Source organism: Porites lutea, chromosome 8 (assembly GCF_958299795.1).
Source record: "Porites lutea chromosome 8, jaPorLute2.1, whole genome shotgun sequence".
NCBI classification, from domain to species: Eukaryota; Metazoa; Cnidaria; class Anthozoa; order Scleractinia; family Poritidae; genus Porites; species Porites lutea.
This window is the reverse complement of record NC_133208.1, coordinates 23,610,430-23,622,475: the sequence shown is the minus strand read 5'-3', so window position 1 is coordinate 23,622,475 and position 12,046 is coordinate 23,610,430. Positions and strand designations below refer to the sequence as shown.

The 12,046-nt window shown below is 39.8% G+C and overlaps 2 protein-coding genes across 3 annotated transcripts in view; both read right to left on the bottom strand.

The window, feature by feature from the left end:
- LOC140947016 (uncharacterized) overlaps positions 1-12,046 on the bottom strand; it is a 284,819-nt gene that overhangs the window by 183,493 nt on the left and 89,280 nt on the right. The window lies entirely within an intron of this gene.
- The window catches only part of LOC140947013 (WD repeat-containing protein 35-like), a 29,901-nt gene that overhangs the window by 5,730 nt on the left and 12,125 nt on the right, over positions 1-12,046 (bottom strand). The window contains exons 16-34 of one of the 2 annotated variants that reach the window (XM_073396091.1): positions 11,830-11,871; positions 11,235-11,304; positions 10,714-10,767; positions 10,477-10,586; positions 9,963-10,011; positions 9,660-9,755; positions 8,658-8,726; positions 7,653-7,733; positions 6,245-6,292; positions 5,429-5,517; positions 4,733-4,850; positions 4,474-4,559; positions 4,273-4,352; positions 3,522-3,721; positions 3,274-3,336; positions 2,823-2,986; positions 1,706-1,754; positions 1,473-1,547; positions 1,111-1,188 (exon numbers count right to left, since the gene is read on the bottom strand). In XM_073396091.1, coding sequence (XP_073252192.1) covers positions 1,111-1,188; positions 1,473-1,547; positions 1,706-1,754; positions 2,823-2,986; positions 3,274-3,336; positions 3,522-3,721; positions 4,273-4,352; positions 4,474-4,559; positions 4,733-4,850; positions 5,429-5,517; positions 6,245-6,292; positions 7,653-7,733; positions 8,658-8,726; positions 9,660-9,755; positions 9,963-10,011; positions 10,477-10,586; positions 10,714-10,767; positions 11,235-11,304; positions 11,830-11,871 — 1,621 coding nt within the window. The remainder of the gene's footprint in view (positions 1-1,110; positions 1,189-1,472; positions 1,548-1,705; positions 1,755-2,822; positions 2,987-3,273; positions 3,337-3,521; positions 3,722-4,272; positions 4,353-4,473; positions 4,560-4,732; positions 4,851-5,428; positions 5,518-6,244; positions 6,293-7,652; positions 7,734-8,657; positions 8,727-9,659; positions 9,756-9,962; positions 10,012-10,476; positions 10,587-10,713; positions 10,768-11,234; positions 11,305-11,829; positions 11,872-12,046) is intronic. The other variant, XM_073396092.1, reaches the window with a different exon arrangement.

Genomic DNA, 12,046 nt, shown 5'->3' with positions numbered 1-12,046 from the left:
TACCTGCCACTACACTCACAATATCTGGCCGTAAATATCCTGAAAGTCGGAGACACAAATGAACAATTAGAGCACATAATCTGAACTACGCTAAACTGGATTTGTTGACAGGAGAAAGATTGTTTCTCACAGATGACGGTTGTAACGCTGTTGATCAATGTTTTCTTTGGTTCAAATTCTAGTGTTCTTCTTTTTGGAAATGGTCATGTATAATATCTTTGAAATTGGAATAAAAAATTGACAAATTGAACATCACATAAATAAAGAATGATAGCCCCGACTATGCTATTGAAACAGCCTTCTTCTAACTTTTCTTTTTTCCACACCCGGAAAAAATATCCCGCGTTTAACTTTGTTAGCGTTTATACAGTTCAAGGATTTACCCTTTCGATAGCCGAGCTTTCAGCCTCATTCTAAAAGCAAGGCTTGATGCAAAGCCTCGAAAAACATAAGGAGCGCAATTTGTACATCATGTAAATTAAACAAGTAAATTATGGAAGAGGACTAACAAAGCAAACTTGTATCAATTAGATCGTACTACATAGAAGACAACGTCTGTAACGTAACGCAACCAGACGTAGCGTAAGATAACGTAACGTAACGTAATGAAATGAAATGTAATGTAATTTTGTGTAATGTAATATCAAAATACCACAGATAAGAGGACAACAGCACGTGTCCTCTGTAAATTGTATACATGACCAGTAAGCTCGGAATTCAGCGTACGATGGAGCCAGTGGCTGCTGCTGTCTGTCTATTTATATCGGGTGAATTTATAAGATGTATGATAAACAACGTGATAACGAACTTTGAGGTCTATCTAAACTCCAAAAATCTTCCCTTAGGGACGGACCATTAGAAAAGTTATGGGGGTGGGGGGGGGGGGGGGAATTTTTGAGCCGCAGGAATTTTTTTTCGTCATCAAATTCCCTGTATGAATTTGTTTTAGGCCGAAGCATGAAATATTTTTTAATTGGCGTGCATGAAGTTTTTTTCATTTAATTTTCCCTTGCGTGAATATTTTTTTTGTACTTCGCCCGCCCCTCCCCATACGTTTTCTAATGGTCCGTCCGTTATAAAGCCTAGGTTCCCTGAAACTGCTCCACGCACCTCTCTCTTGCTTTTCTTGTCTTTTCCAGATGCCGTTTTCATGCTCGTCATCTTTACGTGCTCGTGGTAGTTTTCGACCTGTCAGTTAACACAAAAACCTTTGTTATTGGTTCAAAACTCTCTACAACATAATGAATTTATTAGTTGTTATTTATTCATTATTCTGTAAAGTGGGTCGTTACTTTCGGAATGAGTGGCCTTCATGGGACCGCTAGGGTGGATACCAGTACTGAGGTCGTTGCAATCGGGGCTTTTATTCCATAAATTATTACTGTTTTTTTTTTGGGGGGGGGGGGGGGAATGGGACAAAAAATGTCACTGTCATCTTTATAGTCATAATATAACTAAGAAATAATACCTACCAGTAGAGCAGCAAGAACGTACAATTTCTTCGCTCGAAGGGGGTTTGTCTTGGCGTCCGAAACCTCAGCGGCGACCTGAATTTAACAATAAAAATAATAAAACAAGAAAAAAAATCCTGCAACCAAAAATTGTTTAACAAATGTTCAGAGTGTGCAGTCGTCGTATAGGGGTGCAAACAAAAAATGGTTGTTAACAAAACACCAACAAATAATAAATTCTATCCAGTACTTACTTTAAAGAGAAGTTTTGCGGCATCAATAAAATGATTTGCTTTTCGGTACCTGAACATTGTAAAGGGGTTTACCATTATGTGGACATTTTTACAATAATTAAGCGATTTCTCGCTCGCTGATTGGTCGAGAGCTATGGTCGATAAGAGTGCAAACCATAGAAATGACGTGATGGTTACGCAATTTAATTTCTCTTTTTCATGGTCTATACTCTTATAGACCATAGAAATGACGCCAAAAATGTTCAAACCTTTGCAGTGAAACCACCAGCCAGAGGCTCGTGGTTCCACTTGAGTTTTGAACATTTTGATGTCTTTTCTATAGTCTATAGGAACGTTGTTGTCTATTTGTTAATAAATGCGAATAATTTAAAAATAAAAATGCGCAAAGCACTATTTTCCGCAGCGGAACCATAATAGGCCACTTCCGAGTTCCAAAACCCCTCACTTTCAAAACGAGGTCAAGTGCACAACCTTTCTTGCGAAAATGAGTTATATTTGCATAAGAATGAAAAATCATTTCCATATCAAAGGCTGAGCCCTTAACCGTTAAGGGTTCAGAGGCCCGAGGAAACTTGGAAATGGCCAGTAGGCCACTTCCGAGTTCCATAAACCCTCACTTTCAAAATGAGGCTAGGTGCACAACCTTTCGTGTGAAAATGAGTTTTATTTGCATGAGAATGAAAAATGATTTCCATATTGGCTTGCAGTCCACTATTACCCACTTTGCGCGAGAGACTGGGTCGGTGCTGAGTCGAATTGCACTATGGGCATGTTTCGGTACGCTAACGCCTCTTTCGTTGACAATAGGCCATTTCCGAGTTCCCCCGGGCCTCCGTTTCAAAACGAGGGTAGGTGCTCAGCCTTTGATATGGAAATGCTTTTTCATTCTCATGTAAATAAAACTCACTTTCACAAAAAAGGTTGTGCACCTAGCCTCATTTTGAAAGTGAGGGTTTTTGGAACTCGGAAGTGGCCTATTGCAAGGTTGCGCAGAAGACGGGGGCAAAATTTGTCCTCCAAGACAATTCCATAACGCAGTTCAACACAACAGCGATTCATGAAGTATCACGCGCAGCCTCAAAATGGCCCACACACAAAGACATCTACAAAAGGATACAGCTCTATTGCATCAAGTGTTTTGTTCTTCTCCAGGAGATACGAGGCGTATTTGGCCAATAGTGTGTCAATCTCTTTGATGTTATGCTGCTTTGCTAGCTCAATAGCTTGGTCCCATTGGTTTAGTTGAACACAACAGTCGATAGCTTCTTTCACTTTTCCTGTCTGCAGAAACAGAAATACAAAAGCGAACTAGTGTTTAGATTAGTTCGGCAAAAGGAATTTTCGCAGGTCTGGATAAAACAACTGAAGGTTGGGTTAAGTAAGTAGTAGTAGTCACAGAACTGTAGCAAGCTGCCTCTTGTTGCCTGGTTTCAAAGACAATACAATTCGACGGAACAAAGTCAAGCAGATACTAGTCTCTCTTTGAGCCATACACACACAAAGAATGCCTATCTGTATAACGCGCACAGCTGCTCCACAATAGGCAAGGTGGTCAAAATAGGACTTACCTTGGTAAACGCGGTCACGGCCTGTTCACACATACCAACCGCGGAAAACATTCCGGCAATTTCCTGTAGAAAGCAATGTTCATCACAGTTAGTGTTTGTAGGCTTTTTTCGATGTTGTTGTTTTTCCGTTTAGGGGGATTACACTCACAATCAAAGGGAAACGTAGACAATCTGATTGAAACTTCAGGGACATTGTAAATTTAGAAAGACACCATAACATGAAAGGGACTATTTCCCCGTGCACTAACCGATAACAGGGCGTGGTTTTCTGGCAAAGTATTGACCATTTTCTCCAAGCCACTGTAGTCTTCAAGCATATAGTAACACTCTGCCAGACGAGCCTGATTTCTTCCTTGTACGTAATATGTGACCGCGTTCTGCCATTTCTGCCGATCAGCGTAATAATCTCCGATAGCGTTCCAGGCCTGCTCCAACAGTTGGTCATCACCTAAAAAAGTTTATACTCATGTGAGAATGCTGTTTTAACTCGTCTGAACACAAAAACGCCTTAAAAACTATTTCACTTGCAACGAAAGAAAGCATTCACAAAAGAAAAGAGTTCAACTCCCACAGGGACACCAACATTACGGACGCGGCGTCATGTAAAAAGGCTCTATTTTTGTATGAACTGGTTTCATCTCCACAAAAGAGTCAGTGTGTCAAGCAAGGAACAAAAAATCATCTACCAGTTATTATATTGATAACCTAGGGGGCGGAGCAAGTATCCTACAGTACACAGCCGGTTTTTGTATCGTCAAGCAAGGGTCCTTCCCACAAGGAGGAGTTGCGTGACTACACAGAGTACGGCTGCGTGAGAGACTTAGGCGAAGGCTTGATGGGAAAAATGGCATTAGTCATAGGAATAAAGCTTATAGCTGAGACATATCAACGACAATCATTTCCGAAGTTTCCTAATTGTTTTACAGTGTATGTTGATATTAAGGCAAACGGCTAAATACGAACTGTTCGAGGAAGGGATAAGGGTAAAGAGTTACTCACCCCCTCCTCCCCCAGTCTTCAGAAGTTGAACAACTCTGAACCAGTCCCCAAGCTTCAGCCTGAGGTCAACAGCAAGGTCTCTGAAAAATTCACAACCACCAGCAAATTTCATTTAACTTCGCGATATTTCACTTTTTAATATCCATTATGTTCAGCATTCAAACAAAACATAGAAAAACAACAACAATAAAATGATAATACCTTCTGTCCATCTCCAGGTATAGTCTTTCAGCCTCTTCGAATCGCTTGAAATAAGCAGCAACCTCAGCCTTCTTCTTGGTTTCGTTCTGTAAAAGAATGACGGTTTTTCTTTCTCATTTCTTTTTAAGCTACCCGCAAGCGCTCCATAACTCTCCACCTTAGACATAGATATACTTTGCCTCTCTCATCCGAGAGCTAAACCAACCAACCAACCAAACAAACAAACACAACGGAAGACAAAACTTAGCAACAAACTTACATCTAGTTTCGCAAGTTTCTTGACAAACTTGATTCCTTGGTAATCCTGGCAACGAACAAAAGCTTTCTCTGCCACCTCTAGTTCCAGTCTTTCAAGAGAAGACTCGGCCAACAAACGCCTTCGGTAAAAATAGAAAGCATTACACGCATGTGAAGGTTTGCTGATAGAGTTAAAATATAAGCGCCTCACTAAAGATCTAAACGTTAAAAAATGGGATACTCGGGTACTGAAACAACACTCAAGCAGAGATTACTAAGTTTTACGTTTTTTTCACGTGTTGAATTCATTTCGAACCAGCTAGTGCGAGCGAAAGATTCGTGTGGTCTTCAGAAAGGAGGTAAATTTTGCTAATCGTCGGAAATCTTCAAAAAGCTCTACGCAACCAACGAAGCTTTGTAATTATTGCCTTCTTTCCCGTTTACTCATACACTGCCTTTTTCTTGAAAGGCTTACAGAAAATAGAAAATCTTCGGAGGTATTCGGTTCTCAACAAACTTTCTCGAAAAAAATCGGGAAAAAAAATGAAAACTATTCCGAAAATAGGACGGAAATTTTTCAGAACCCGCCGTAGGAAATTCTCTAAGCTTCATTGCTGGTGTCCTGTATATACCCCCCACATACGAAATTTTCGGCTTCTTGTGATGTGAAATTAGGGTACAAGGGAGTGCAAAAAGTGCAACAACGTGATAACCATACCATAATCTTGGATGTGGATTATCCTCAATGAACTGATAGGCATCAGGAATACCGACTTTTTCTAACAAATCACCAGCGTCACGCAAGGACTGTTAAAAAATGAGACAAACAACAATTACAAGTAATGTGAAAGAAATGATTACTACAACAGAATATAGCTACATTACTCCTACCAATGAAAATACTCATTGGGTTATTTGGCTATTTCAAAGTCATGGTGACGTCTAGCAACGAAACGGTTTCCCGCGAAGAGTCTATGAGCGGGCAATAATGGAAAACCTATCAACTTGCCACTGTTAGTTGGGAATACTGACCGCTAGCGGCTATTATTTTTAATTATTGAATATATCGATAAGCAATCCAAATAGCGTTGATGCCTTTACCTCTACTAAAGCCTCGGTTTTTCTACATAACCATTCATTTAATTGCCGTGTGAAAATCGTTTTTTTTTTTTATTTATTAACCAAAGAAAGACATGACCCTTATTTTACTCACTTAGTTATGTAATGCATACAATCGAAAAAAAAAGGGGATAATTCCGGTTACCCAATTCCGGTCCAGGGAACGCAGGAAATTGCATTTTAGAGAGACCAATTTTACCAATTTTCCCGGGGGACATGACCCCGGACCCCCCTAGGAGTTCGTGCCTCCGGAACTCAACGTGCGCGCCAGCGGCGCGAACGGTGCACGTTCGCCAGCTGAACCACTGCATCCGGTACTTCCAAATGCTACCGAAAACCCTGGCTGTATGTAAGATGGTTTCGCAGACTTCCTGGTATAGGTGTGTAGCTACACAGTCGAGTTTGTTTATCTTACCTTAACTTCCAAGTCGATCAGGTTTTCCTTGTTTGGATGGTCAGGATCCTTTCAGAAAAGCAAAGGAAATGTGAAAGTCACAAAGCATTAAGAATAAGAAACAAAAGCGTGTGAAAGGTATTGCAGAGAGATGTTGACATTGTTTTCGGTTTTCATCCGCGTGGGTTCTCTTACATCTGACAAGAGACGCATCAGTAAGGCACGGTTCAGGCGCCGAACTTTTCACGAGACGAACCGAATATATTGAATTAAGCACATAAAAGGTTTGGCGTCTGAATCAATTAGGAACGCCTGTTTTCATTTGGAGCGGCTTAGCCGTTGTTCCCGCCCAGCCCGACCAGGAATATCGACTTTGGGTCGCCTTTAGCGCGGCTTTGATTCAGGACGCCAAGCTTTTCATGTACCGAACCTAATACATAAATTATTATAACGTCGAAACGAGCAATTTCCTCCTTTTGAATTTAGTTCAGCGGTAATTAACATCGGCGTCTGAATCAATTCAGCGGGTCTCATGAAAAGTTCGGCGTCTGAACCGGTCCTAAAAGTGCGGCCGTAAAAGTGCTGTGAGATGATGAGGCCTTGGGTTTTACTTCCTTACCCGAGAAGAAAACGATGTCTAACCATTTGTAGGTATCAGAACCAAGACAGCACTTTCTCGCCATTTTCTTTAAGACTCTAAATGGTGATATGGCCCGGAATCGAATCCGAGCCTATCACTCTGAAGTCTGGTACCCAGTCAACGGTCAAAAATTCTTGCGAAAGTTACCATGAAGCAGTTCCTTTCTGCAGTGTCGTTCATCATTCTATATAAGGTGGTTCTGACGTTAAAGAAGCTGTGTCACGAAATTCAGCCAAATTAGGGAATTACAAAATACCCGTTAACTTAAGAGAAACATAAAAATAACCGCTTAAAACTTTAAAGGAAGGTTAAAATAACATAACAGAAACAACAGATGCCACGGATGGGCAAAACTGAAGAAGATTGAAACGGATTGAAATTAGGATTTTTGAAAACTGTTCAGCCTAACAGTTTTTCAAAGTTGATTCCTGCTGCTTGCAACTTTAAAAATAATGCTCAGGAGACATATTTGTCTGTCACGGATCTCTGATTTTGTCATTTACATGTAATTTCTTTGCTTACTTTAAGTTCCATAGCGATTGAGGGCGAGTAATTGGAAAAATTGAACACAATGAACTGGACTGCCGTGACACAGCCCCTTTAAGTTAAAGAAAGCCTCGAGTATGACCATTCGAGAGAACTTATACTAACAGCACTCTTGCAATAAAATTATTTCAAACGATTATCGCTCCTCTAATTCAACAGGTCAGCGTTAATCAGCATTTCCTTCTCTTTTTTTCCCCGTTCTGACACTAGGAACTCTTATTCTGCAGAGGATTTGATACAAACCTTCATTATCTCATCAAGTAGTACAGCTCTCACTTCTAAGTCATTGAACTGACAAATGTATCCAGAGCTCAAAATTGGCTCCTAAAATAGGGTGCAGCATACCAAAATTAAAGGCAAAATAATAAATGGGGAAATCATTCACAACCTACATTGTAACGGCTTGTCAAAGGGAACATACCCACCGATAAGGTAATGAATTCCAGTCTTAGTTGCTTTCTCTGCTTCAGTTATTGGATCATTTAAGACCTTTACATTTAGCTGACAATACGAGCCTTACGTACGAATGCGAGCCGAGTTTTCCTTACAACGGGCCTCTGTATGAAAACGAGGTTACGTGCTCAGCCTTTGATATGGAAATGATTTTTCATTCTCATGCAAATAAAACTCATTTTCACAAGAGTGGTGGTGCATTTGGCCTCATTTTGAAAGTGAGGGTTTTTGGAGCTCGGAAATGGCCTATTTTTTTAGATAACCATTCGTCACAAAACAATTATCTGTTACCGCTCCGTATGTCAGGTCGGCAGCAAGAAAAAGCGAGAACATAGAGGTTTTTACACTAGTTTGAAATTCCATAATCCTCCGCTCGCCAGTTATCTTGTACTACTAGTCAAATCTAATGGTCGCTTTAAATGAATTAACGTAAAATTCCGAAAATAAGCCCCGGGGCTTATATTTTCCAAAGGCCCTTTTTGAGGGGCTTATTTGTGGAGGGGCTTATCTACGGAGGGAAATTTGCGTTTCAAAATCGACTGGCCTAGCCTTATAGTTTGAAGTAAATTTACCGCTTTTGCTTTGTTTTACTTTGTATTTGAGGCCAATTTTCCACGTACAAGCCCCCGGGGGTTTATATTTGGAGGGGCGATTTAACGGAGGGTTTTTTGCGTTATCGGTTTGGGGGGCTTATATTTGGAGGGGCTTATACATGGAGGGGCTTATTTTCGGAATTTTACGGTAGACTACAACAAAAGATAAAGTGGGATATTATGCCCACGCTTCAACGAATACCTCAGGATCCAGATTGCGGAATATATACATTCGTGTCTTCTCCATCATCGCAAACAACTCAGCATTATCCTTCAAAAGTAGAGAACAAAGAAATGAGCTGACCGAAAGGGGATAAACAAATACATAAGGAGACAGCAGAAAAGCGTAAATAACGGAGAAGAGAGTGTTGTCTCTTAATTAAACTTCAAAAACTGTAAATAGATATTTACTCAGACTAGAAACGCTTTTCAATTGTTTTTTGTTTGCATGAGCTGAGTGGAAATGGCTTTTAAAAAATTAAAAACGATCACATCATTGACTTGTGAAATGAAAAAAATTATGTTTGCAGCTAGCATCCACCTTAGCCGTTCTTCATGTTTTCACGAGGTTGCGCTGCAAACTGGGTAAAATTTCGTCCCACAAAATAGTCCCAAAATGCACTTCGCCAAACAACATCAACTCATTCTTTTGAGCAACCTTCAAATGGCTAATTATGTAAAACAACTTTCCCGCTTTTATCAGCAGTTGAAAACTGGGACTGAAGTTCTTAAAGGTTTACGGAAAAAGGACGCCCGCGCCTTTGAATAGTAAGGCGCTTTAGCAACAACGACGGCGACGGCAACGAGAAGGTCATAAAAAGCAATGGACTTATCAAGCAAAACACCATATTTGCACGTTCATCACACTTTTCTTGTACATTTCTCTGCCGTCTCTGCAAGACTACGACGTAAAAATGCGTAATTTCACGTTTTATGGAGGACGTAAACCAGCAACGATGAATTTTTCTTTCTCTTTCTAAAATCAAGTGCGGTCCCCTAGAAATCAACTCCAGGGAAATTCGCCCTCATTTGACATTTCAAGCGAACTGGAATAAACGCGGAAAATTGTGAAAAAACGCGAATTCATTTTAATTTTCAAGTGATGTTTTCGCTGCCGTCGCTTTTGTTGGTGCTAAAGTTCCCTAGTGACTGAATTGTGACTCGCTCTAAAGGACTTGCTGAACGAGCCAACGATGCAGCTTACGTCTGCCCATTTCATATCCCACACATCTTTTCTTTCAAACTTCAGATGTTCGCCTACAACAGTTTCATTTTTTGTGATGTCTGTTTTCCTCACATCCTGTGAAAAAATGAAATTCATTGTGAACTAATCTAACACACAACGAATTGTCGTAAAAATAAGGGTCTATATTACACTAAAATTTCTGTGAACTGACCTAACACACGTACGAACTGATGTGTATGAATCCACCTCACGGGAAAGAATTAACCTGATAGATTTGAACGAAAGGGCGGCAACTAACTAATGATATTCTTTCTAACTTACCAAGTCAAAGAATGATAAGACTCCGGAGATGTCAATGATAGCTAAGCGACTAAGAGAAAAAAAGAACAACGTTTTAAAAAGGTAGAAGTATTTTTTTTTTGCCCGTTAGAGCTAACACAAAATTTCATAAATACAAAAAAAGACAACGATATCCGCTGAAAACCCTTTGAACCACTGTGTGGTTTAAGTGCTTGAAATGCTGCCCCGGCCCGACCTCTATCCCTCTCCTCTGAAGAGCCTTTCTCTTACAGAGAAAGAAAGATCGCTTTTTGGTTTTAAAATTGACTACTAAGTCCAAACAAAGACTTAGAGGACCAATAGATACCTGAAGATTCCAGAAAATTTAAAAATACTAAACAGACAATAGCAATTGGGTCATTCTTTCGCTGGAATTCTTCAATAAACTCACGCCAAATCTTGAGATACCTTGAAAAAGTCATACGGTCAACGCGAACTCCAGAGTAGTTATTCATTAAAAAAGAAGACTAAAATTGATTATAACTTGCGATCTTACGACGAAATGCAGTTGAGTGACAGTTGGTGTGGACGGCAATTGAGGACATTCTTCATTTCCAGGGCGAGTTTGGGTAAGGAGTATCGGTGAATAGTCCCTGATTCACGACCCTAGAAAATAATGTACAAAATTAACATCGCGTAACCTGAAGTCAATTCTATGGTCAGAAACTAAAACAAATGGACTCTCAGTTTGTACTGAGAAAAGCAAGAATAACAATATGAATAAAACACTAACCAGGATCAGTAATTTTTCGGAAGCACAGATACAACAGACAGGATCATGAGTTGGCTGAAAAATGAACAACAACACGCATTTTAACACAAGTAAAGCTGAGAAGATAGATCAAAACATCGGGAGAGATTTTTAGTGCCAGGTTTCCGTTAGAAACACGCTGTCAGAATCTAAAGCAGCTCAAACGGATGCACATCTGTAATGCGACAATGTCGCAGTTAAAATACTACATTCATTTGCCTGGCAAAAGAATCCCCTGACGGACGAGACCAGCTTCTGAAAATGTGGCCTGTTCCAGGCATTCAGATTGTGGAGACGGCGGAAAGAGATGCGAGCAGGAAAAAACGGAAACTGAAGGGGGTGGGGTGGGGAGTGAGAGCGAATTTTCTACCCTTCTCTTCCTCCGTATTTTTCCCGCTCTCAGACTACGAGCCGCACTGTACCATCTGAACGCTTAGAACATGCAGCCTACTGAAAATGGAACCAACAGTGATCTACTAGACAGTTAACATGAACACACATACCGCAAGAGCCTTATTAATGTCTTTAATGCCTTCTCCAGCGCCTGATGGTACATCATCGATATGAAACATTCTGCTCAGAAGTAAATTAAGAAAGAAAAACCCTGCTAAACCCATTACGAAATGCGTTTCCTGAATTCTTAGACTGTTGGAACAAATTAACGCCAAACCCTTCAATACGAAAAAAGAACAGGAATCATTTGTCAAATAAAGTAAAATCAATGATTTTAAAGGAAATATGATAATTATTATCATAGGACTGAATTCAGCGCAGACTGAGGATGCGTCAAGTTGAATTACAGCAAGAGTGTTTTATGAATGTTAAAACATAACGCTCAGCCGAGAGTGGTTAGACTTGATAACACACAAGTTAATTAAAATGCTTTAATTTTTGGAACAACCGTTTGGTTTTCATTATTTTCCCGAGAAAAATGGAGATTACAGCTCAGCCATGTTTTATCAGAATTAGAATCACTCAAAAACATTTACTTCCCATTTTAATTTCCTTATGAATTAATATTGAGTTTTTGAAGTTATAGACAGAAACTCGAGTTAAGGAGTTAAATATTACTTCTACTGGAGATTAATCATATCTTACCGCAGATTTGTATATTCTGGATAGAAAGTCGATCCTCTGTCGCTTAAGGAGTTATGTTTAAAAGAATGAAGAAATGAGTGCAAAGTTACTTGTAAGAAAAGGGTTATAGAGCCTTTTTAAAGTTCGTCACTTATAACTACATGATGGGGGTATGGGAAAGGCTTATCTCTTGCGGTACTAAAGCCAGTTACAAAATACCTTATATCAGATTTATTCA